At 42.8% G+C, this 27,403-nt stretch overlaps 2 protein-coding genes across 5 annotated transcripts in view; one reads left to right on the top strand and one right to left on the bottom strand.

Moving 5' to 3' along the window:
• On the top strand, nucleotides 1-27,351 carry LOC133541284 (E3 ubiquitin-protein ligase TRIM39-like). Its single transcript, XM_061884601.1, has 7 exons — nucleotides 1-189; nucleotides 11,766-12,044; nucleotides 17,304-17,381; nucleotides 17,463-17,714; nucleotides 17,781-17,928; nucleotides 18,001-18,027; nucleotides 26,804-27,351. The coding sequence occupies exons 1-7, from the start codon at nucleotides 16-18 to the stop codon at nucleotides 27,346-27,348; spliced, it is 1,503 nt and encodes a 500-aa protein (XP_061740585.1). The 5' UTR covers nucleotides 1-15; the 3' UTR covers nucleotides 27,349-27,351.
• The window catches only part of LOC133541283 (MICAL-like protein 1), a 249,806-nt gene that overhangs the window by 50,869 nt on the left and 171,534 nt on the right, over nucleotides 1-27,403 (bottom strand). The window lies entirely within an intron of this gene.

The raw sequence follows: 27,403 nt of genomic DNA, 5'->3' as shown, positions 1-27,403 counted from the left end.
ACATGTAATATTCCCATGACTTTAGTTCAGCTTCCCAGTAGTACACTATTTGCTGTTCTTGCTGAGAGCGGAGCTCAGATAACATCCGGGGTGGAGTTTGGAGCGAGAATGCCATTGTTCTTAGATCCATTATTGGTATTACCCTGTTTGCCTGGGGAGAGAAGACGTAGCACAGAGAGCACACCACAGGTAAGGCTTCACTTCAATAGTTTATTACCTCTCTTTAATATAGAAGCAAACACCTTTGACTTCTTCATACATTAGTTGGCTTTAGACATCATGGAAAACAATCAGTTTCCAGAAGTGTCCGTAGAAACCTGGTTGTAGAACACTGGACGCTGTGTTCACGGTTTACGTAAAACCTTTACGGTATCTTGTGTTGTTGTACAGTAGCTCCTTTAAAAGTGATGTCATGAAGTCGTTCTGTGGCTACCTGTTGGTCCACATACTTGACATGCTGCATATTCTAAATTCTTCATTCTCTGTAAGTCTTGAGCAGGAAGAGACGAGAAAGACGTATTCTGTGTAAGGTGGGTTATAGCAATGCTTCTTACATTTGTTTGTAATGACCCTACTGGGGAACAGAAAGGTTTCCGAGACCCCCTTGAATTAAAAAATGACTATTGAGAACTCAATATGTATTTATCTGTACAAATATCTACATGAGTTTCATTCTTGATGTAATCAAGCAGATGAAGAAAATAAGTTTGCAACAACTTAAACGAAATCTGCAATGACATTTCCATGCACTAAATTAGTCTGATTTGTCCAATATATATTTTTTTTGTATTGTCACACCTAGCTGTAGGGGTGTAACGGTACACCAAAATTTCGGTTCGGCACGTACCTCGGTTTAGAGGTCACGGTTCGGTTCATTTTCGGTACAGTAAGAAAACACAAAATATACATTTTTTGGGTTATTTATTTACCAAATTTGTAAACGATGGAATAACATACAAATACACACATGGTCCATTGCCAGAGTTAATGTGGTCAACATGTATAAAAAAAACGAAATAAGATAAGGCTCGGAATGGTTTCTTAACAAAACCTTTCTACATATAAAGTGCTTTTTTTGATTGATTGATTGAGACTTTTATTAGTAGATTGCACAGTACAGTACATATTCTGTACAATTGACCACTAAATGGTAACACCCCAATAAATTAGCCTGGCTAACTTGGCAGTAAGAGGATATATGGGTTCATTGTTCTTCCACCATAGAAGTGTGTCAAAATCTAGTTTTTAATGCAATACAGCAACCCCCCCGCGGCCCCGAACGGGACAAGCAGTAAACCAGGGGTAGGGAACCTATGGCTCTAGAGCCAGATGTGGCTCTTTTGATGACTGCCTCTGGCTCTCAGATAAATCTTAGCTGACATTGCTTAACACGATAATTATGAATAATTTCGCTGGTAATCACAGTGCTAAAAATAAAATATAAAACATTCTCATGCATTTAAATCCATCCATCCATTTACTACCGCACCTGTTCAAGAAGTCGCATTAATGGTGAGAAGTATTTTATGTCACGATGGGGGGGGTCGCAGCTTGCTGCAGGGTCGTTCTCCCAGGAAGGCAGATGGACTACTCGGGACATGGCATTTAGGTAAAAACATTATCTAATTTAAACTAAAAAAAGATACAAACAAAACTCGCTCACAGTGGAGGCACAACTTGGGCTAAGGAACAAAGCTAACGCATAAACAGACCGTGAACATAAATCAAACAAAACTTACTTGGCATGGCATGAAGCACGAAACTATGGCAAGGCATGAAACAAGTCAGCACAGAGCAAGAAAAGATCACATTGACGCCAGGGCGACTGACTGGCAAAGACAAGCTTAAATACTGCCTCTGATTAGTGCTCGGGAAGCAGGTGAGCGGGCATTTTGTCCACCAGAGACAGGTGGACAAAAGGAGTAACCAAGGAAACAAGACAAGGGAGTGGAAAAAAACAGGACATGACATTTTATTTATTATTGGTTAGCTTCAGAATAACAATGTTATTAAAAAGAATAAAAGTCTTATTATACTCTAAAAATGTTGGTCTTACTTAAAAATGCACACATTTAGTTGTATTCAGTGTTAAAAAAATATGATATGGCTCTCACGGAAATACATTTTGAAATATTTGGCTTTCATGGCTCTCTCAGCCAAAAAGGTTCCCGACCCCTGCAGTAAACAATGGATGGATGGATGGTGTTGAATCTGCTGTTATAAAAACATTTGTTATTTATTGCTTTAGCCCTGCCTGACTCGCCGATGAGAGGCTGCTTGAATGCGGTGGTGACGTTTCAAAGGAGTTAGCATGTTTGACGTGTTGGCAGAAGCGTACCCTACTGCTGCTCAACAATGTCGGCAAACCTCCGTCCTCCATTGTTGTATCGCACCGCGCAGCCAAAGTGTTCCCAAACGGGAGATGTTAAACGAGGCAGGAGGTTCTTCCAGCTCTGGCTTTTGCATGTTACTAAAACAGCCTTCTTTCATCTCCGTAATATCGCTAAAATTCGCTCCATTTGTCCACTAAAGACGCTGAGATCATTATCCATGCGTTTGTTACGTCTCGTCTCGATTACTGTAACGTATTATTTTTGGGTCTCCCCATGTCTAGCATTAAAAGATTACAGTTGGTACAAAATGCGGCTGCTAGACTTTTGACAAGAACAAGAAAGTTTGATCACATTACGCCGATACTGTATATACCTTTATATACATATATACATACATATATACCTATACTGTATATACCTTTATATACATATATACATACATATATACCTGTACTGTATATACCTTTATATACATACATATATACCTATACTGTATATACCTTTATATACATATATACATACATATATACCTATACTGTATATACCTTTATATACATACATATATACCTATACTGTATATACCTTTATATACATATATACATACATATATACCTATACTGGCTCACCTGCACTGGCTTCCTGTGCACTTAAGATGTGACTTTAAGGTTTTACTACTTAGGTATAAAATACTACACGGTCTAGCTCCATCCTATCTTGCCGATTGTATTGTACCATATGTCCCGGCAAGAAATCTGCCTTCAAAAGACTCCGGCTTATTAGTGATTCCCAAAGCCCAAAAAAAGTCTGCGGGCTATAGATCCTTTTCCGTTCGGGCTCCAGTACTCTGGAATGCCCTCCCGGTAACAGTTCGAGATGCCACCTCAGTAGAAGCATTTAAGTCTCACCTTAAAACTCATCTGTATACTCTAGCCTTTAAATAGACTCCCTTTTTAGACCAGTTGATCTGCCGTTTCTTTTCTTTTTCTTCTATGTCCCACTCTCCCTTGTGGAGGGGGTCCGGTCCGATCCGGTGGCCATGTACTGCTCGCCTGTGTATCGGCTGGGGACATCTCTGCGCTGCTGATCCGCCTCCGCTTGGGATGGTTTCCTGCTGGCTCCGCTGTGAACGGGACTCTCGCTGCTGTGTTGGATCCGCTTTGGACTGGACTCTCGCGACTGTGTTGGATCCATAATGGATTGAACTTTCACAGTATCATGTTAGACCCGCTCGACATCCATTGCTTTCCTCCTCTCTAAGGTTCTCATAGTCATTATTGTCACAGATGTCCCACTGGGTGTGAGTTTTCCTTGCCCTTATGTGGGCCTACCGAGGATGTCGTGGTGGTTTGTGCAGCCCTTTGAGACACTAGTGATTTAGGGCTATATAAGTAAACATTGATTGATTGATTGATGTTGTCCTAGCCCGGTGGCTGCTAGCATGCCCTGTCTTGTGCCTCGCTCTGCATTGTTTACACAACCTGCGGTGCGCTACCTAATATGTCCGTGTGGAAACTCGTTCGGTAGACCTCCGAACTGAACCGAAACCCCCGTACCGAAACGGTTCAGTACAAATACACGTACCGTTACACCCCTACCTAGGTGTGAAGTCCAAGTGTCCATGCACACGCCAAAATGTGTGCATGGGGGGGGTTTACTTCATTTCAGCACAGATCAATCAATCAATCAATCAATGTTTATTTATATAGCCCCAAATCACAAATGTCTCAAAGGACTGCACAAATCATTACGACTACAACATCCTCGGAAGAACCCACAAAAGGGCAAGGAAAACTCACACCCAGTGGGCAGGGAGAATTCACATTCAGTGGGACGCCAGCGACAATGCTGACTATGAGAAACCTTGGAGAGGACCTCAGATGTGGGCAACCCCCCCCCTCTAGGGGACCGAAAGCAATGGATGTCGAGCGGGTCTAACATGATACTGTGAAAGTTCAATCCATAGTGGCTCCAAGACAGCAGTGAGAGTCCCGTCCACAGGAAACCATCTCAAGCGGATCAGCAGCGTAGAGATGTCCCCAACCGATACAGGCGAGCGGTCCATCCTGGGTCCCGACGAGCGGTCCATCCTGGGTCTCGACTCTGGACAGTCAGTACTTCATCCATGGTCATCGGACCGGACCCCCTCCACAAGGGAGGGGGGGACATAGGAGAAAGAAAAGAAGCGGCAGATCAACTGGTCTAAAAAGGAGGTCTATTTAAAGGCTAGAGTATACAGATGAGTTTTAAGATGAGACTTAAATGCTTCTACTGAGGTAGCATCTCGAACTGTTACCGGGAGGGCATTCCAGAGTACTGGAGCCCGAACGGAAAACGCTCTATAGCCCGCAGACTTTTTTTGAGCTCTAGGAATCACTAATAAGCCGGAGTCTTATTAGATAACTGGATTACTTTTCCGGTTGACCCATGACGTCACACTCGGCCTTGTGGATGCTTACAACTTGTTTTAACTGATGTCCGCTGTAATATTGGCACAGAGTCAAAATATTATGTCTATAATGGCTATGTTGATGTTTAATAGCAGACAGCTAGGAGTTTCTTGGAAGGAATCTTTGGATGAAAATCGTTGTGGAAACACAACTTTTGAATGTTTCAAAATTCAAAAGGCTCTGTGGAGTTATGGAAGGAGTTTTAAATCCGTAGGAAAAGAGCGACTGATAAGCAGAGTGAGGTTGTTAGGTTGCTACTGTACTGGACTAACTTGCTGGTTGTGTGGAAAGTGAATCAGTTGGCTTGCACAAATGCAGCGTGAAGAGTTTTGTGTACGCTTGATTATTCATCTTTAATATTCCTGCTTCTTCATCTTTCATCTCGTCCCTGTTTTGTTCAGGAGTCTGAACTAAATCGGCATTTTTTCATTTATTCTATTCTGTGTCATATGTGTTTTACGTCGCACCAAGTAAAATTCCTATTGCGTGAGCCCGTTCTCAAACAACGGCAATAAAAACTATTCTGATTCTGATTTGACATTTCCCAAGTTTCCTTCTTAAATCAATCTCTTGTTTCTTTTCTTCTACCACGGATGCACTTGAGAATGTTCAGTCCTTGTAATTTGTGAAGCAAATAAACAGTCTCCTCTTCATCACAAGTATTTCTCTCTTTTTATTGAATTGTATTCCGCACGTTGAAAGTGGCGCATGCAGGATACGAAAGGTCCTCTCCGGCCGCAAACACCCCCTCCGGAGATCTGCTTTCCAATGGAATAATCCCCGTGTGTCAGTCCGACTTTTCAAAAAAACTAACAGTGGTGCGATCCGTGACTCAGATCTTCACATGTTTATTTTTCCATCTTTGTTTCATTCTCTTCTGACCCACTTACTTCCTGTTTAATCCGTTACCATGGTTACACATTGATTTCACCTGCTCCTGGTGTTCTACACACACCTGGTTCTCCTTGATTTCTCCCTATATAAGCTTTCCTCTTTCCTTTGTTCAGTCTTGTCAGGCTTTCCCTTGACAGTTTGTCTATGTTTTAGTTTTTTCCTCTGCATTGGTCTTTGTTTCCTCTGTGTTTAGTATCTCCTGTCTTTAGTTCCTGTCAAGTGCTCTTATTTTGGTTCAGCTTCCTGTTTGTCTCCCTGTGTGCTGTTGTCACCTCATCTGCGGCTGATTGGCAACTGGCCACACCTGTACCCAATCAGCCCACTCCTATTTGTACCCACTTTGTCTTCCAGTTAGGGCTGGATCATTTGTATTGTGGTGTCAATGTCATTTTCTACTTGTCATTCCTACTGGTCCTGTGAATGCAGCGTAGCGGTAAGCTATATCTGGTGAATGTTTGTAGCTTACTGTTTTTTGTTCCCTGCTTCCGATTTGTTTGTTCATAGCCCTTAGTTTGTTATATCCGCCCACGTGCGTACTTTTTGATTGTACCCTTTGTTTGTTCTAGTTGTAGTATTTTATATTAAAATCACGTTTGCTCACTCCATGCCTGCCTCCATCTCTGCATTTTGGGGTTCGTCAACAAATAACTCTGACAAGTCTGGGTCCATAACTTTGCCTTTGAGCAACACGTATCGACTGACTTCACGTACGTATATTCTCGCTAGCTTTTCACGCTAAGCCTTTGTTTTATTCCAGCTCTCACGCTGATGAATTGTTTTTCCTCTTTGTGTGCCTTTGTGCCAGTCTTAGTTTATCTGTTTTTTTTATTCCTAGCTTTTATGCTAGCGCCCTTGGTTTATTTTGTCTGTTAGCTCCAGTCTTTTTGTTCGTAGCCTGCTTTTGTTAAGTTTAATAAATCATTTAAACTTACCATTGCTGTGTACTTGTCGACGCATCCACGGAGGGACAAACCCGGCATTACTATGCCAACCAGTCTTTACAAACAGGATCAGATTAAAGTGCTTCCGTGGGTTGTAGGAGGCCAAACTATTTGGAGCTAGATGGAGCCTGCGTACCACAGTTTGACAATCCCTGTGTTAAAAAGCGTCAGATCATAAAGTTCAAGCATTTTGACATGGCTTTGCATGCACTTTTGCAGTCTTAACAGAGCATACTGTGTGATGTCAGTTTTTTGGACTTTTACTACAGTTTAAGCTCTCCGCCAGACCCCTCCCTCTCTGCTTCAGTAACATATAATCTGTCACCAACTACAAAAACATGCTAGCAGCATACAAGCTGACAATCATAGAAGTAAATTGGACATGGTATAATTCACCTTAAAAGCTTTTTTTCTTTTTTAAAAGGCAAGAAGCTAGATTTTTGGCTACTTCCAATACACTATTTGAGACTTTAAAAAATAGTATATTATAGCCTGGGGGTCGGCAACCCGTAGCTTTAGCGCCGCCCTAGTGGCTCTCTAGAGCTTTTTCAAAAATGTATGAAAAATGGAAAAAGATGAGGGGAAAAAATATAAAAGATATATTTTTTGTTTTAACATGGTTTCTGTAGGAGGACAAACATGACACAAACCTAATTGTTATAAAGCACACTGTTTATATTAAACATGCTTCACTGATTCCAGTATTTGGCGAGCGCCGTTTTGTCCTACTAATTTCGGAGGTCCTTGAACTCACCCTAGTTTGTTTACATGTATAACTTTCTCCGACTTTCTAAGACGTGTTTTATGCCACTTCTTTTTCCGTCTCATTTTGTCCACCAAACTTTTAACGTTGTGCATGAATGCACAAAGGTGAGTTTTGTTGATGTTATTGACTTGTGTGGAGTGCTAATCAGACATATTTGGTCACTGCAAGCTAATCGATGCTAACATGCTATTTAGGCTAGCTATATGTACATCAGGGGGGTCCAAAGTGCGGCCCGGGGGCCTTTTGGGGCCCGCAGGTCATTCTTTAATGGCCCCGTGGCACATTTTAAAAATACAATTGGGAAAAAAAAAAAACATAAGTGGTATAAAAGCGCAAAACAGGTGAAATGTAACAAGAAAATGTTGCAATGCTTTAATAAAATAAAGCTGCCTTGCAGGCTGTTTCTTTCTTTAAAAAATAATAAATGGGTTGTACTTGTGTAGCGCTTTTCTACCTTCAAGGTACTCAAAGCGCTTTGACACTACTTCCACATTTACCCATTCACACACACATTCACACACTGATGGAGGGAGCTGCCATGCAAGGCGCTAACCAGCACCCATCAGGAGCAAGGGTGAAGTGTCTTGCTCAGGACACAACGGACGTGACGAGGTTGGTACTAGGTGGGGATTGAACCAGGGACCCTCGGGTTGCGCACGGCAACCCCCCCACTGCGCCACGCCATAATGAATCAAAATCAATGTCATTTTGAATTATTGACCTATTCAAGGCTTCAATTACGTCACATTAAATATTCCACTTTGAGATATTTTTGGGGGAAAATGTTGCATATTTTGTGTTTTGTCATATAAAAACTGAGCTGTTTTCTTTAAAGAAGGGCCTAAAACAAACGAACAAACAAAAAACATAAACAATAAAACTTAAAATTGACGGATAGATCTGAAGTCGATCTCGAGATTGTTGTGCTAAAAGTAAACAGTAAAAAAAAATGTAGGATTTATTTTTGAACACTTTAATGAGTAGGACACTTTTGGATCCCCAATTATTTTAGTGTGATTTGTTTTTAAGTGTCAAAATCCAAAATTAAGGCTCCAATTATCATATAATCTCGTATATTCCACCTAAAAAAGTTATTGGTTGCAAATATTGCATATTTAGTGTTTTTTCAAATTTTTTTCCTAATGTTGATCTAGATATTTAAAACTTTAATGATAATAATAATACTGAATAATGACACATTTTTAATATATTTTTTTTTTTACCAAAACCATTTGGGGTCCCTGGGATCATAACTGAGTGGAGGCCTAAATGTATATTTTTTATTCATATATTGTATTGGTTTTTAAAATAAACATCATGAAAATGGCCCCCGCTTGCTTTGATTTTTCAGTGTGCGGCTCTCAGTGGAAAAAGTTTGGACACCCCTGATGTACATATTGCATCATTATGTCTCATTTGTAGCTATATTTGAGCTTATTTAGTTTCCTTTAAGTCCTCTTAATTCAATTTATATCTCATGACACTATCTGTATGTAATAAGACTTTAAATTTTTTGCGGCTCCAGACATGTTTGTTTTTGTACTTTTGGTCCAATATGGCTCTTTCAACATTTTAAGTTGCCGACCCCTGGTTATAGTCTGACCATGTGGTGAAATGGCAAAAAGAGGACACAAATATGCATGCCAAGGCCGGGACTAGGTGAACATTTGCCAATTATACTTCAACTTGCTTTATAAATAATATATTTATTTAAATAAAGCATTTTTTCTCCTCTGTTGACAGCAGTGTTGGCGCTAGGAATTTTCAAAAGGGGACCCCATCAAGTCATAAAAATGGGGTCCGACAATACATTATTGGGGTCCCACTTTTTTTGTAAGCATTTTGAAAACAAATGATAAACGTATGCGTATTATACCTCACATTATATATTGTGTTTTGGAAAAAGGTTGTCGTAAATGTTACTTCATTCATTAAAATAAATATAAAAAGAAGACAAATGTGTATGCATATGTAAATTTATTCACTTATAAACATTCTTTCACTTTCTTCTTTCCTTCATGGATCTAAACTTTACCGCTGCTGGTAGTTTTTCCATGTTTTTATTGAATAAGTTGTAGGTGTATTTATTCCAGTATAAAAGTGTAAAAAGTGTTTTGCTTGGGTCATGAAATGATGATAATGGTGTGACAGGGCATACATACATTTTAGATTTAACACATAAATCTCTAGAGTCTACATCAACTTCACATCTATTCCTCATTTCAAAATGTTTTAGTTCTTTTATGTTGTTATGTCTTGTGATCATGTTTTGTTTAGTTATGTTCTGTTTTGCTTAAGACTCCATTGTTTCCTGTTTTTGCACTTCCTTGTTTGCTTTGTTACCATGACTACCCATTAGTTTTCACCTGTCCTCATGTCACGCACCTGTCTCACGTTTTGCACTGGCACACCTGTCTCTAATCATGTCTATTATTTCAACCGAAAGTTGCCAGGTAGTCAGCCTGGTGACTTTACCTCTACTCCCTTCATGCCATGCCATGCCAGTTATTCACACTGTCCATAGTTTCCCTCCTGCCCATGCCACGTAAGTTTTTGTTTTTTTTATGTCACAGTTATTGAGTTTTGTTTTTTGTCCATAGTTCTGTCTTTGTGCTAGTTTTTGTTTTCATTAGTCAAGTCTGTTCTCCGCCATTGTGCGCGCCTTTTGCTTGCTTCCTTTTGTTTTTGTAGTTTGTTAGTGTAATAAATAAACATGTACTTACATTCACTTCTTGCCCGCGCCAACTTTCCTTTGCCTTCCAGGAAAACAAACCCCATAGTCCATGATTTGACAGTTGTTTTTTTTGTTTGTTTGTCTGTTTTCCACCCTTTTTTTTCAAACAGAACTATGTTTTTTTTATGGCAAACACACAAAATATGCAAAATCTTCCACCAAAAATATTTTTCAAATTGGAATATTTGATGTGACGTAATCGGGGTTGAGGGGGTGAAGCGGGCGGGTGTATATTATAGCGTTAGTGAAGTGAAGTGAAGTGAATTATATTTATATAGCGCTTTTTCTCTAGTGACTCAAAGCGCTTTACATAGTGAAACCCAATATCTAAGTTACATTTAAAGCAGTGTGGGTGGCACTGGGAGCAGGTGGGTAAAGTGTCTTGCCCAAGGACACAACGGCAGTGACTAGGATGGCGGAAGCGGGAATCGAACCTGCAACCCTCAAGTTGCTGGCACGGCCGCTCTACCAACCGAGCTAAACCGCCGTAGTGCTGCAAGGGGTTCTGGGTATTTGTTGTGTTACGGTGCATGTGTTCACCCGAATTGTATTTGTCATTCTTGTTTGGTGTGGGTTCACAGTGTGGCGCATATTTGTAACAGTGTTAAAGTTGTTTATACCAGTGGTTCTCAAATGGGGGTACGCTTACCCCTGGGAGTATTTACAGTAAAGGTATGCCAAGGGGTAAGGTTTTTTTTTTTTTAAAATAGCAACAATTCAAAAATCCTTTAGAAATATATTTATTGAACAATACTTCAACAAAATATGAATGTAAGTTGATAAACTGTGAATAGAAATACAACAATGCAATATTCAATGTTGACAGCTTGATTATTTTGTGGACATGTTCCATAAATATTGATGTTAAAGATTTCTTTTAGAATTAAGTTGATGAAACCAGATGGATCTCTATTACAATCCCCAAAGAGGGCACTTTAAGTTGATGATTACTTCTATGTGTAGAAATTTTTATTTATAATTGAATCACTTGTTTATTTTTCAACAAGTTTTTACTTATTTTTATATCTTTTTTTCCAAATAGTTCAAGAAAGACCACTACAAATGAGCAATATTTTGCACTGTTATACAATTTAATAAATCAGAAACTGATGACATAGTGCTGTATTTGACTTCTTTATCTCTTTTTTTCAAGCAAAAATGCTTTGCTCTGATTAGGGGGTACTTGAATTAAAAAAAAATTCTCAGGGGGTACATCACTGAAAAAAGGTTGAGAACCACTGGTTTATACGGCCACCCTCACTCTGACCTGTATGGCTGTTGACCAAGTATGCCTTGATTATCGCTCAACCCACCCCCTCGCTCTCGCTGTCTCTGCCCCTCCCTCACGAATGTTGCTGCGTGCGCACACCTTCACATTTTGTTTAGTTTTTAACCCCTTCTTAACCCTGTACGTGCATTGAAAATACATGCAACCCTGACTCTATGAGGCATTTAAGAAACCCCTCCCGGACAGCCCGGACAGTCCCGCAAAAGAGGACATGTCCGGGGAAAAGAGGACGTATGTTCAGTCTAGTATATTATGGGACACTCCACAAACTATTTTGCTTTTCAGGTCCATACACTAAAAATAACTTTTCCCCCCTGATCTAGCTCTGTATTGACTTTCCACGTCCTCCTTCGTGTTTCCAGCCTGCTCCGATGGCCTCCACCACCGGCCTCCTCCCGGAGAAGTCCTTCCTGTGCTCCCTGTGTAAGGACGTCTTCAGCGGTCCAGTCACCACACCGTGCGGACACAGCTTCTGTCTGTCCTGTCTCAGCGACTTCTGGACCCGACACCAGTCCAGGTACTGTCCACAGTGCCGCAGGCTGTTCACCTACAGGCCCCAGCTCAGCATCAACCACATCCTGGCTGATATCTCCGAGAACTACAAGAAGACCAGGCCGGAGAAGCCTCCGGAGGAAGAGACGGTACTTGATCCCTTTTCCGTAGAAAGTATTGTTTTGATCAGCACTGTTCGACGGTCGTTTGTTAGCCAACAGGTTTACGCTGTCACGCTTATGGATTATGTTTTCGTTTTGGTCATGTTATGTTTAGTTTTTTGGACGTTCAGTTCTTGCTTTTGCACTTCCTGGTTTGTTTTTGTTACCATGACCACTCATTGATTTTCACCTTGCCCTCAAGTCACGCACCTGTCACTAATCATCATAGTCATTATTTAAGCCATTCCGTCCCTGTCCTCGTCCTGGCAACTTTGTATCGTATCCTACATGACCTTCTGAGACCTTAACCACGTTTTCATGTACCAACCTTCATGCCTTTGTTTTTGTTACCATGACAACTCATTGATTTTCACCTTGCCCTCAAGTCACGCCCCTGTCCTCAGTCCTCACACCTGTCACTAATCATCATAGTCATTATTTAAGCCATTCCGTCCCTGTCCTCGTCCTGGCAACTTTGTATCGTATCCTACATTTCCTTCTGAGACCTTAACCACGTTTTCATGTACCGACCTTCATGCCATGCTGTTTGTTTTCTGATCACGCCACGTAAGTTTGTTTATTTATGCCTCCGTGCAAGTTTTTGGTTTGTTTGTGCCACAGTTAGTTTCTTTTGTTCGTTTGTATATAGCCATGCCATCATGCTGTTTTTGTTTATAGTTCATTGTTGTTCATGCCATTGAGCAAGTGTTTTGGTTTCATGTTTATAGTTATAGCCTCGGTTCTAGTCTTTTGTTTCATAGCCCAGTTTTTGTACCACCATTGAGCGCGCCCTTTGTTTTCTTGTTTTTGTACTATAGTGTTTAAATAAATTAAACATACACTCACGTTCACGCCTGGCTCGTCCCAAATATTCTCTGCATCGAAGAAGCAATACAAATCCGAGTCAAAGTCCCGACATATGCAACAACTCTGTAACTATTTCCCCGAAACTTTGTGGAAGGGGAAATAATGAACATAATGTAACAGAAATTGTTACATTATGTTCATTATGAACCAGGAAGTAGCCTGCTAGCTAACAAATGAACGGAACTTTTGTAGGAGGGGTGCATTTTCCGCTTGAGTCAGAATGTAACAATTCATAAACCACGGTATGCTAGGTTGGTGGACAAACAAACGTGGCTCTTGAATTAAAATCTAAAAGCCAAAAGCAGTGAAATTGTCACCTTGTGTAAATTATAAATAAATATAGAATACAACAAATCCTTTTCAACTTATATTCAATTGAAATAGACTGCAAAGACAAGATATTTCATGTTCACACTGAGAAACTTTGCAATTCTTTGCAAATATTAGCTCATTTGGAATTTGATGCCTGCAACATGTTTCAAAAAAGCTGGCACAAGTGGCAAAAAAGAGTGAGAAAGTTGAGGAATGCTCATCAAACCCTTATTTGGAACATCCCACAGGTGTGCAGGCTAATTGGGAACAGGTGGGTGCCATGATTGGCTATAAAAGCAGCTTCCATGAAATGCTCACTCATTCACAAACAAGGACGGGGCGAGAGTCACCACTTTGTCAACAAATGCCTGAGCAAATTGTTTAAGAACATTTCTCAACAAGGAATTTAGGGATTTCACCATCTACGCTCTGTAATATCATCAAAAAGTTTGAGAGAATGTGGAGAAATCACTGCACATATGCCATGATATGACGCACCTTCCATCCCTCAGGCATCATTGTGTAAAGGATATCACCACATGGGCTCAGGAACACTTCCGAAAACCACTGTCATTAACTACAGTTCGTCGCTACATCTGTAAGTGCAGGTTAAAACTCTACGAAGCCAAAGCCATTTATCAACAACACCCAGAAACGCCGCCAACTTCACTGTTTTGGGTTTTGTACAACAATAATATGATTTGCCCTGAGTGGCTAAACAGGACTCACTTAAATAATAACAATATTAATTAAAAGAAAGACTGTAATAAACATTGTAGATGTTGTCCTGTAGGGGGTTCTGCGGCCCACCACACATTCCCACGAGAGCCCGGATTTCAGGGTACAACACTGTTTTATTTTCATAAAAAGTGGTAGGCTTTTGCTTCACAGCAAATTGTCTTTACCTCAGTCTGTGTCTCTCTCCCAACTGCCGTGTCTCGCTCCGGCTGCTGCTAATAAAGGCGACAGGTGATTAGATAACAAGGCCCACATGGGCCATCTACTAACTGTGAGGGATGCCTTGGCTTGGTTTTTTCTGTCTTGTGGATTGCATGTTTTATTTTGAAAAGCAACTCCTAGTGTTTCAGATCACTTGCCCTTCCTCTTGTGTCACCAGTCTGACATCATCCCTGACCCCTGATTGTTTCCACCTGTTTCCCATTACCCTCATGTTTCATATAAGCCCACACCTCCCCTTGTTCTGTGGCAGATTGTTTCGCGCTCTCGTGCCTGTCTCGCTTCCATGTTTACGTCCAAGCCTTGCCTCGTCCCACACCTATTTCCTTGGATCCTGAATTCCCACGCTGTAATTTTGAGTTGAACTTATTCTCGTCCTCAGAGGGAGTTTTGTTATTTAGCTTTTGTTCGACCGAAGTGGTGAGTTATTATTTTCCTACTAATCTTTTCTTCCTCAAATTTCTTGAGTGATTTTTCGTTTACCTTTATTAGATCAAAGTTAAAGAGTAGACATTTTTTATAGGCATTGTTTTCTTCCTCCTGTTGGAGTGTTTTATGTTAAAGTTCATAGCAGACACGGCGCAAATTATAGTTCGTCTTTACTTTTGTATTTTCCTCCTTTTAGGAGTGATTTTCAGTTGTTCCCTTTTTTGGAACCTTTTTCCGCTGACCGTTTTTTGTTATTTATAGATTTTGTATTACTCTGACTCTGGAGGTGAAAAAGTTGTCAAAATAAAAGCCCTACAACAAACCCCGTTTCCATATGAGTTGGGAAATGGTGTTAGATGTAAATATAAACAGAATACAATGATTTGCAAATCATTTTCAAGCCATATTCAGTTGAATATGCTACAAAGACAACATATTTGATGTTCAAACTCATAAACATTTTTTTTTTTGCTAATAATCATTAACTTTAGAATTTGATGCCAGCAACACGTGACAAAGAAGTTGGGAAAGGTGGCAATAAATACTGATAAAGTTGAGGGATGCTCATCAAACACTTATTTGGAACATCCCACAGGTGTGCAGGCTAATTGGGAACAGGTGGGTGCCATGATTGGCTATAAAAACAGCTTCCCAAAAATGCACAAGAAAGAATGGGGCGAGGTACACCCCTTTGTCCACAACTGCGTGAGTAAATAGTCAAACAGTTTAAGAACAACCTTTCTCAAAGTGACATTGCAAGAAATTTAGGGATTTCAACATCTACGCTCCATAATATCATCAAAAGGTTCAGAGAATCTGGAGAAATCACTCCACGTAAGCGGCATGGCCAGAAACCAACCTTCCATCCCTCAGACGGCATTGTATCAAAAACCGACATCAATCTATAAAGGATATCACCACATGGGCTCAGAGACACTTCAGAAAACCACTGTCACTAAATACAGTTGGTCGCTACATCTGTAAGTGCAAGTTAAAGCTCTACTATGCAAAGCGGAAGTCATTTATCAACAACATCCAAAAACTCCACCGACTTCTCTGGGCCCGAGATCATCTAAGATGGACTGATGCAAAGTGGAAAAGTGTTCTGTGGTCTGACGAGTCCACATTTCAAATTGTTTTTGGAAATATTTGACATCGTGTCATCCGGACCAAAGGGGAAGTGAACCATCCCTGACTGTTATCGAGGCAAAGTGTAAAAGCCAGCATGTGTGATGGTATGGGGGTGCATTAGTGCCCAAGGCATGGGTAACTTACACATCTGTGAAGGCACCATTAATGCTGAAAGGTACATACAGCTTTTGGAACAACATATGCTGCCATCTAAACGCTGTCTTTTTCATGGACGCCCCTGCTTATTTCAGCAAGACAATTCCAAGCCACATTCAGCACTTGTTACAACAGCGTGGCTTCGTAGTAAAAGAGTGCAGGTACTTTCCTGGCCCGCCTGCAGTCCAGACCTGTCTCCCATGGAAAATGTGTGGCGTATTATAAAGCGTAAAATACGACAGCGGAGACCCCGGACTGTTGAAGGACTGAAGCTCTACATAAAACAAGAACGGGGAAGAATTCCACTTTCAAAGCTTCAACAATGAGTTTCCTCATTTCCCAAACGTTTATTGTGTTGTTAAAAGAAAAGGTGATGTAACACAGTGGTGAACATGCCCTTTCCCAACTACTTTGGCATGTGTTGCAGCCATGACATTCTAAGTTGATTATTATTTTAGAAAAAAAAAAAAAATGAATGTATTTGAACATCAAATATTAAAGATTTAAGATAATTTTATTGTCAATTCTTTAACATGCACAGGACACATAAGAACTGAAAATTACAGTTTTGGCAAAGTCCCACTAAGAGCAGAAATACGTTACAAGGAGACAAGATGGGACCGCCAACGGATCAGCCATTTTTACGGCGCTCCTTAAAAAAAGTGATATTGGGAAAAGGGGGAAGAGTAAAAAAAAAAATCCACAGGGGGGGGTCCAGACTGAGTCCAAGGGAAAAAACCTAATTTGCCATAGCACACATAAACATATTACATATAATCACAACAACTCGCAACAGAGGGGGGGGGTCGGTTGGGGCCCTGGAGGCCGGCCTGCTGCTATAAAGCGCTGTTCAGCCGTCTATCAGCCCGAAGGGGAATTAAGCGGTGGTGGAGGCGTTGGGTGGGGGTGGGTAGTGTGTTTGTATATATGCCCATAGTCTTTGGGTGGGGGTGGGTAGTGTGTTTGTATATATGCCCATAGTCTTTGGGTGAAGTTGTGTTCATGAGCCCAGGGTCGTTTTGCATGCAATGCAAGCAAAGTTCGACTTGCGGGTGTCGTTTAGGAGGGAGGGAAGTCAAAAGCGTCCATCTTTGAGATTCCTCAGGGTATGATTACAGAACAGCTGTTGAGTTTGAACATCAAATATGTTGTCTTTGTAGCATATTCAACTGAATATGGGTTGAAAAGGATTTGCAAATCGTTGTATTCTGTTTATATTTACATCTAACACAATTTCCCAACTCATATGGAAACGGGGTTTGTGAAACACAGTAAAGAAGCTCACCCTGCCACGTGCTTCCACAGTGCAACCCACAACCAAGCAGTGCAGTGCTCGGGTGGCCAATATAACACAACTTCACCATGTTATTAATTACTATTGGTTCTTGTGTGCAGGTTAAGAATGTTGAGCAGATGATTGAAGAGAGGCTACAGAAGGTAGAGAGGCTAAAAAGTTCTCTTGAGCTCCAAAAGGTTGGTTTAAAAACAACAACAACCAAAACAACTTAATAGTTATGAAATAACTATTCCCACCTGTGATGTGCTCACAATCAGAGCTCTTACCTGAGAGAGGTGCGAGAGAGCGAGAAGGTGTTCTCGGCCCTGGTGAGCGCCATGGAGAAGAACCACAAAGCCTTGGTGTTGGCCATAGAGCAGTGCAGAAGGGAGGAGGAGAAGAAGGTCCACACTCTGGTGACGCAGCTGGAACAGGAGATCCGGGAACTGAAGAAAGAGACGGCCGACCCCATTTCTGACCCTGCGCTTTCTAAAGAAGTGACAGATGAGCAGGAGGAATCCAATAAAGACGTCAGTGTGGGCACACCCTCCTTCTTCTGTCAGTACCGGTGTTGATCACCTGGGTTTGTCGTGCAGAACATCGCTCCGCCCGGCCGCAGCATCCAGATGAAGGATTGGTCCATGGTTACTATAGAAACGGACCCTTGTGTGGGCTTCACCAGGAGAGCCCTGTCAGAACTGATGGCAAAGATGAAAGCGGAAGTCAACAGGCTCTCCAAATCAGGTGAAAAATATACGTTACATATTCGTAATGAAGCTAATTCACCAAAATTCTCTACTTCTCTTCACTTTACAGAACTGAAAAGAATTGAGCGTTACATAGGTGAGTCTTTACCTGCACCTCAATTATTACAGATTTTTGTGTCCATTTGTTATTTCCCACTTGTTTCGCTTTGGTCATAAACATGAATGGAAGCAGAAATACTCAACGGTGGCCATCATGTGATGTTTTAGGTAACATTTGAAGTTAAGCTTTTTAAGTGTATCTATTGATTAATGTTCATTTGTGTTGCATGTGGGCCTCACTAATAGCCTTTTTTCACAGTTCATAATTCTATCAAATGTTTTTTTTTAAATAATCATTGTAAATGTATTTTTTATATAAATTGAAAGAGCTCAGAGACTACAACAAATACTGTATATTTTATAAATAAGTATATGTACAAAAGCCAAAAGCAGTGAAGTTGTCACCTTGTATAAATGCTAAATAAAAAGAGAATACAACAAATCCCTTTCAACTTATATTCAATTGAATAGACTGCAAAGACAAGATATTTCATGTTCATAAAACTTTATTTTAATAGCAGCAACACTGTTACGTTTATAGGAGAAGTAGTGACGGCACACTTCCACAAGGGGGCGGTAGAGCTCTATGTCCATCCATCCATCCATTTTCTACCGCGTATTCCCTTTGGGGTGGTGGGGGGCGCTGGTGCCTATCTCAGCTACAATCGGGCGAAAGGCGGTGTACACCCTGGACAAGTCGCCACCTCATCGCAGGGCCAACACAGATAGACAACATTCACACACTAGGGACCATTTAGTGTTGCCAATCAACCTATCCCCAGGTGCATGTCTTTGGGTGTGGGAGGGGCCTATCCCCAGGTGCATGTCAGGTGGGAGGGGCCTATCCCCAGGTACATGTCTTTGGAGGTGGGAGGGGCCTATCCCCAGGTGCATGTCTTTGGAGGTGGGAGGGGCCTATTCCCAGGTGCATTTCTTTGGAGGTGGGAGGGGCCTATCCCCAGGTGCATGTCTTTGGAGGTGGGAGGGGCCTATCCCCAGGTGCATGTCTTTGGAGGTGGGAGGGGCCTATCCCCAGGTGCATGTCTTTGGAGGTGGGAGGAGGCCAGAGTACCCGGAGGGAACCCACGCAGTAACGAGGAGAACATGCAAACTCCACACAGAAAGATCCCGAGCCCGGGACTGAACTCAGGACTACTCAGGACCTTCGTATCCCTCTTCCACCGTGCTGCCCAATAATCTAAATTAATTAACACGGGAATGGTGTGTGACAAAACCCAAGGGGTGTATGGTGTGGGACTAAGTGTATGAATGATTAGCTAGTGAGTATTACCCTAATTGTTGGATGAGGAAGCAGACAAGTCCAAAGGGGCGAAGCAGAAGAAGGTCCATGAGACAGGCAGGTTGTCGGGGAATAGAGCGAGGCGTCCAAGGGGTCCGTGTCCAAGCAGGGGGTCGAGGGAGGCAGTCCAAAGTCAACAGGAGAGTCGAGGAACACAGCTTGACGACGGAAGACACAGGAAGCACTGCAGGAAACACAAAGGGACATGAGACCATACTTGCCAACCTTGAGACCTCCGATTTCGGGATGTGGGGTCGGGGGGGCGTGGTCGGGGGCGTGGTTATTTACAGCTGTTGTGTGCGCAGTTGTGCACTGCACTTTCTAAAGTAGATGTTATTGTCACATATGCATGATTGATTGAAACTTTTATTAGTAGATTTCACAGTTCAGTACATATTCCGTACAATTGACCACTAAATGGTAACACCCCAATAAGTTTTTCAACTTGTTTATGTCGTGGTACAAATATATACTATCAGCATAATACAGTCATCACACAAGTTAATCATCATAGTATATACATTGAATTATTTACATTATTTACAATCCGGGGGGTGGGATGAGGAGCTTTGGTTGATATCAGTACTTCAGTCATCAACAATTGCATCAACAGAGAAATGTGGACATTGAAACAGTGTAGGTCTTATTTAGTAGGATATGTACAGCCAGCAGAGAACATAGTGAGTTCACATAGCATAAGAACAAGTATATACATTAGAAGTACATTGGAGTTGTTTATAATCCAGGGAGATGGGATGTGAATGGAGGAGGGTGTTAGTAAAGGGTTGAAGTTGCCTGGAGGTGTTGTGCTGGTGCATGTACAGTAGATGGCAGTATTGTCCTGTTTAAGAGTGTCACATGCTGTTTACGGCAGACGAACTGCCTTACGGTAGAGTGGTGGACGTCAACGTGACTGCTGTTGTTGTGTGCTGTTACCACACTGAGAGGACGTTAATGAAACTGCCTAACAATAAACCCACATAACAAACCAAGAACACGCCCTCGATCATTCTAGTTATAACGTCATTGGGCAGACACGCTCTCGAACACGTCACTCAGGTCTTCGTGGAGCTGGAGGGGGCGTGACTTCCAGCTCCGCCTGAATTTCGGGAGATTTTCGGTCAAAAATTTGTCCCCGGAGGTTTTCGGGAGAGGCACTGAATTTCGTGAGTCTCCCGGAAAATCTGGGAGGGTTGGCAAGTATGCCTGAGACAAGGGAACAAGGAAGTCACAGGGAGAGGTCCACTTACTACGTAACATAGGATTACGTTCCGGCGCAGGATCCTTTGGTCCAATGGTCCTTATACTGCTCACCCTCATCTCCCACATTTTTGGACCGGAATTCTTTCCCATTCTTGCTTGATGTACAGCTTAAGTTGTTCAACAGTCTCCTGCCTCATATTTTATTCTTCATATTTTTAATGGCAGACAGGTCTGGACTACAGGCAGGCCAGTCTCGTACCCGCACTCTTTTACTATGAAGCCACGCTGCTGTAACACCTGGCTTGGCATTGTCTTGCTGAAATAAGCAGGGGCGTCCATTGATGGCTACATATGTTGCTCCAAAAGCTGTATGTACCTTTCAGCATTAATGGTGCCTTCACAGATGTGTAAGTTACCCATGCCTTGGGCACTAATACACCCCCATACCATCACACATGCTGCCTAGAACACTTTCACCCTACAACAATCACTAATACACCCCCATACCATCACACATGCTGGCTAGAACACTTTCACCCTACAACAATCACTAATACACCCCCATACCATCACACATGCTGCCTAGAACACTTTCACCCTACAACAATCACTAATACACCCCCATACCATCACACATGCTGCCTAGAACACTTTCACCCTACAACAATCACTAATACACCCCCATACCATCACACATGCTGCCTAGAACACTTTCACCCTACAACAATCACTAATACACCCCCATACCATCACACATGCTGCCTAGAACACTTTCACCCTACAACAATCACTAATACACCACCATACCATCACACATGCTGCCTAGAACACTTTCACCCTACAACAATCACTAATACACCCCCATACCATCACACATGCTGCCTAGAACACTTTCACCCTACAACAATCACTAATACACCCCCATACCATCACACATGCTGCCTAGAACACTTTCACCCTACAACAATCACTAATACACCACCATACCATCACACATGCTGACTACAACACTTTCACCCTACAACAATCACTAATACACCCCCATACCATCACACATGCTGCCTAGAACACTTTCACCCTACAACAATCACTAATACACCCCCATACCATCACACATGCTGCCTAGAACACTTTCACCCTACAACAATCACTAATACACCCCCATACCATCACACATGCTGCCTAGAACACTTTCACCCTACAACAATCACTAATACACCCCCATACCCTCACATATGCTGCCTAGAACACTTTCACCCTACAACAATCACTAATACACCCCCATACCATCACACATGCTGCCTAGAACACTTTCACCCTACAACAATCACTAATACACCCCCATACCATCACACATGCTGCCTAGAACACTTTCACCCTACAACAATCACTAATACACCCCCATATCATCACACATGCTGCCTAGAACACTTTCACCCTACAACAATCACTAATACACCCCCATACCATCACACATGCTGACTACAACACTTTCACCCTACAACAATCACTAATACACCCCCATACCATCACACATGCTGCCTAGAACACTTTCACCCTACAACAATCACTAATACACCCCATACCATCACACATGCTGCCTAGAACACTTTCACCCTACAACAATCACTAATACACCCCCATACCATCACACATGCTGCCTAGAACACTTTCACCCTACAACAATCACTAATACACCCCCATACCATCACACATGCTGCCTAGAACACTTTCACCCTACAACAATCACTAATACACCCCCATACCATCACACATGCTGACTACAACACTTTCACCCTACAACAATCACTAATACACCCCCATACCATCACACATGCTGCCTACAACACTTTCACCCTACAACAATCACTAATACACCCCCATACCATCACACATGCTGCCTACAACACTTTCACCCTACAACAATCACTAATACACCCCCATACCATCACACATGCTGCCTAGAACACTTTCACCCTACAACAATCACTAATACACCCCCATACCATCACACATGCTGCCTACAACACTTTCACCCTACAACAATCACTAATACACCCCCATACCATCACACATGCTGCCTACAACACTTTCACCCTACAACAATCACTAATACACCCCCATACCATCACACATGCTGCCTAGAACACTTTCACCCTACAACAATCACTAATACACCCCCATACCATCACACATGCTGCCTACAACACTTTCACCCTACAACAATCACTAATACACCCCCATACCATCACACATGCTGCCTACAACACTTTCACCCTACAACAATCACTAATACACCCCCATACCATCACACATGCTGCCTAGAACACTTTCACCCTACAACAATCACTAATACACCCCCATACCATCACACATGCTGACTACCACACTTTCACCCTACAACAATCACTAATACACCCCCATACCATCACACATGCTGCCTACAACACTTTCACCCTACAACAATCACTAATACACCCCCATACCATCACACATGCTGCCTACAACACTTTCACCCTACAACAATCACTAATACACCCCCATACCATCACACATGCTGCCTAGAACACTTTCACCCTACAACAATCACTAATACACCCCCATACCATCACACATGCTGCCTAGAACACTTCACCCTACAACAATCACTAATACACCCCCATACCATCACACATGCTGCCTAGAACACTTTCACCCTACAACAATCACTAATACACCCCCATACCATCACACATGCTGCCTAGAACACTTTCACCCTACAACAATCACTAATACACCCCCATACCATCACACATGCTGCCTAGAACACTTTCACCCTACAACAATCACTAATACACCCCCATACCATCACACATGCTGCCTAGAACACTTTCACCCTACAACAATCACTAATACACCCCCATACCATCACACATGCTGCCTAGAACACTTTCACCCTACAACAATCACTAATACACCCCCATACCATCACACATGCTGCCTAGAACACTTTCACCCTACAACAATCACTAATACACCCCCATACCATCACACATGCTGCCTAGAACACTTTCACCCTACAACAATCACTAATACACCCCCATACCATCACACATGCTGACTACCACACTTTCACCCTACAACAATCACTAATACACCCCCATACCATCACACATGCTGCCTAGAACACTTTCACCCTACAACAATCACTAATACACCCCCATACCATCACACATGCTGCCTACAACACTTTCACCCTACAACAATCACTAATACACCCCCATACCATCACACATGCTGCCTAGAACACTTTCACCCTAGAACAGTTCCCATGGTTCCTTTCCTCTTTGGTCTGGAGGAAACCACGTCCACAGTTTCCAAAAACAATTTTAAATGTGGACTCGTCAGACCACAGAACACTTTTCCAATTTGCATCAGTCCATCTCTGTGATGAGGTGGTGACTTGTCCAGGGTGTACTCTGTTTTCCGCCCGAATGCAGCTGAGATAGGCTCCAGCACCCCCTGCGAACCCAGAGAGAGACAAGCGGTAGAAAATGTAATAATGGATCAGTCCATCTTAGATGAGCTCGGGGCCCAGCGAAGCCGGCAGCGTTTCTGGGTGTTGTTGATAAATGGCTTCGGCTTTGCGTAGTAGAGTTTTAACTTGCACTTACAGATGTAGCGACCAACTGTAGTTACTGACAGTGGTTGTCTGAAGTGTTCCTGAGTCCATGTAGTGATATCCTTTACACAGTGACGCTGCTTTTTGATGCAGTACCGCCTGAGGGATGGAAGGTGTGTAATATCATGGCTTACGTGCAGTGATTGCTCTACATTCTCTGAACCTTTTGATGATATTACAGAGCTTGGATGGTAAAATCCCTAAATTTCTTGTTGAGAAATGTTCTTAAAAAAATTTGCTCCGGCTTTTGTTGACAAAGTGGTGACCCTCGCCCCGTCCTTGTTTGTGAATGAGTGAGCATTTCGTGGAAGCTGCTTTTATAGCCAATCATGGCACCCACCTGTTCCCAATTAGCCTGTTCACCTGTGGGATGTTCCAAATAAGTGTTTGATGAGCATTCCTCCACTCTCTCACTCTTTCTTGCCACTTGTGCCAGCTTTTTTTAAACATGTTGCAGGCATAAAATTCCAAATGAGCTAATATTTGCAAAATATAGCAAAGTTTGTCAGTGTGAAGATGAAATATATTTTCTTTGCAGTCTATTCAATTGAATAAAAGTTGAAAAGGATTTGTTGTATTTTCTTTTTATTTACTGCATTTATGAAAAAAAGAAGTTAACAACTACGTTCACATTCATGTTACGTTAGTCATACCAAAGACTAAAAAAATGGGAGCCATTACCTCCCTGCTTGGAACTCAGCATCAAGGTTCGGAATTGGGGGTTAAATCACCAAAAATGATTCCCGGGCGCGGCCACCGCTGCTGCTCACTGCTCCCCTCACCTCCCAGGGGGTGATCAAGGGTCGAATGCAGAGAATAATTTCGCCACTACTTTAACTTGAATTTTTAACTTTGTTGTGGCCGCTCTCTTTTGAAATTGGCTTTGCCGAAAAGCCAAAGAAAAAGCGGCAAATTGGGGGTTAAATCACCAAAAATGATTCCCGGGCGCGGCCACCGCTGCTGCTCACTGCTCCTCTCGCCTCCCAGGGGGTGATCAAGGGTCAAATGCAGAGAATAATTTCGCCACTACTTTAACTTGAATTTTTAATTGGGGGTTAAATCACCAAAAATGATTCCCGGGTGTGGCCACCGCTGTTGCTCACTGCTCCCCTCACCTCCCAGGGGGTGATCAAGGGTCAAATGCAGAGAATAATTTTGCCACTACTTTAACTTGAATTTTTAATTGGGGGTTAAATCACCAAAAATGATTCCCGGGTGTGGCCACCGCTGCTGCTCACTGCTCCCCTCACCTCCCAGTGGGTGATCAAGGGTTGAATGCAGAGAATAATTTCGCCACTACTTTAACTTGAATTTTTAACTTTGTTGTGGCCGCTCTCTTTTGAAATGGGCTTTGCAGAAAAGCCAAAGAAAAAGTGGCGAATTGGGGGTTAAATCACCAAAAATGATTCCCGGGCGCGGCCACCGCTGTTGCTCACTGTTCCCCTCGCCTCCCAGTGGGTGATCAAGGGTCAAATGCAGAGAATAATTTTGCCACTACTTTAACTTGAATTTTTAATTGGGGGTTAAATCACCAAAAATGATTCCCGGGTGTGGCCACCGCTGTTGCTCACTGCTCCCCTCACCTCCCAGGGGGTGATCAAGGGTCAAATGCAGAGAATAATTTTGCCACTACTTTAACTTGAATTTTTAATTGGGGGTTAAATCACCAAAAATGATTCCCGGGTGTGGCCACCGCTGCTGCTCACTGCTCCCCTCACCTCCCAGTGGGTGATCAAGGGTTGAATGCAGAGAATAATTTCGCCACTACTTTAACTTGAATTTTTAACTTTGTTGTGGCCGCTCTCTTTTGAAATGGGCTTTGCAGAAAAGCCAAAGAAAAAGTGGCGAATTGGGGGTTAAATCACCAAAAATGATTCCCGGGCGCGGCCACCGCTGTTGCTCACTGCTCCCCTCACCTCCCAGGGGGTGATCAAGGGTCAAATGCAGAGAATAATTTTGCCACTACTTTAACTTGAATTTTTAATTGGGGGTTAAATCACCAAAAATGATTCCCGAGTGTGGCCACCGCTGCTGCTCACTGCTCCCCTCGCCTCCCAGTGGGTGATCAAGGGTCAAATGCAGAGAATAATTTCGCCACTACTTTAACTTGAATTTTTAACTTTGTTGTGGCCGCTCTCTTTTGAAATGGGCTTTGCCGAAAAGCCAAAGAAAAAGCGGCGAATTGGGGGTTAAATCACCAAAAATGATTCCCGGGCACGGCCACCGCTGTTGCTCACTGCTCCCCTCACCTCCCAGGGGGTGATCAAGGGTCAAATGCAGAGAATAATTTCGCCACTACTTTAACTTGAATTTTTAACTTTGTTGTGGCCGCTCTCTTTTGAAATTGGCTTTGCCGAAAAGCCAAAGAAAAAGCGGCGAATTGGGGGTTAAATCACCAAAAATGATTCCCGGGCGCGGCCACCGCTGCTGCTCACTGCTCCCCTCACCTCCCAGTGGGTGATTAAGGATCGAATGCAAAGAATAATTTCGCCACTACTTTAACTTGAATTTTTAACTTTGTTGTGGCCGCTCTCTTTTGAAATGGGCTTTGCTGAAAAGCCAAAGAAAAAGCGGCGACTCTCACCGAATGGACTGATAGCGGACAAACTTTCTGACTTCCTGCTGAATTCCACCTTCCCTGTGTTGCAGTGGACATCAACCTGAGCGCCAAGACCGCCCACCCGTCCCTCGCCGTGTCCGAGGACAGGAAGCAGGTGAGGCAGACGGACAAGTGCCACGAGGTGCCCCAACACCCCAAACGCTTCGACCGCGTGGCCAACGTCCTGGCCAAGGAGAGCATCAGCCGCGGGCGCTGCTACTGGGAGGTGGAGGTCGGGGAGAAGATGGAGTGGAGCCTGGGCGTGGTCCGCCAGTCCATCAACAGGAAGGGCAGGTTCACCGTCTGTCCCGCCAACGGGTTCTGGACTTTGAGCCTGAAAGCGGGAGGACAGTATGTGGCCAATTCTGCTCCGGTCACCGCAGTGGCGCTGGAGCAGAAGCCCAGGAAAGTGGGCGTCTTCGTGGACTACCCGGCGGGCCGCGTGGCCTTCTACTGTGTGGACACGGGCGTTCACGTTCACTCCTTCACAGACACCTTCACTGACAGCTTGCATCCTTTTTTCAACCCGGGGCGACTGCACGGAGGCAGGAATGTCGACCCCTTAATCATCACCTCCAGCGTTTGCAGCATCTAGGTGGAAGGAACGTGTCTACAATATATTTAACGTCGCAAAACGCCAATGGAAGACT

The sequence above is a fragment of the Nerophis ophidion genome, linkage group LG23 (assembly GCF_033978795.1).
Source record: "Nerophis ophidion isolate RoL-2023_Sa linkage group LG23, RoL_Noph_v1.0, whole genome shotgun sequence".
Classification (NCBI taxonomy): domain Eukaryota; kingdom Metazoa; phylum Chordata; class Actinopteri; order Syngnathiformes; family Syngnathidae; genus Nerophis; species Nerophis ophidion.
Note: the sequence above shows the minus strand (reverse complement) of the source record. Positions and strands in the feature narration are given on the sequence as shown.

Coding starts and splice junctions, on each gene's coding strand:
- LOC133541284 (XM_061884601.1), top strand. CDS start 16: ATGACTTTAGTTCAGCTTCCCAGTAGTACACTATTTGCTGTTCTTGCT. Junction 17,715..17,780: donor AGGAGGAATCCAATAAAGAC/GTCAGTGTGGGC, acceptor TTTGTCGTGCAG/AACATCGCTCCGCCCGGCCG. Junction 17,929..18,000: donor CAACAGGCTCTCCAAATCAG/GTGAAAAATATA, acceptor TTCACTTTACAG/AACTGAAAAGAATTGAGCGT.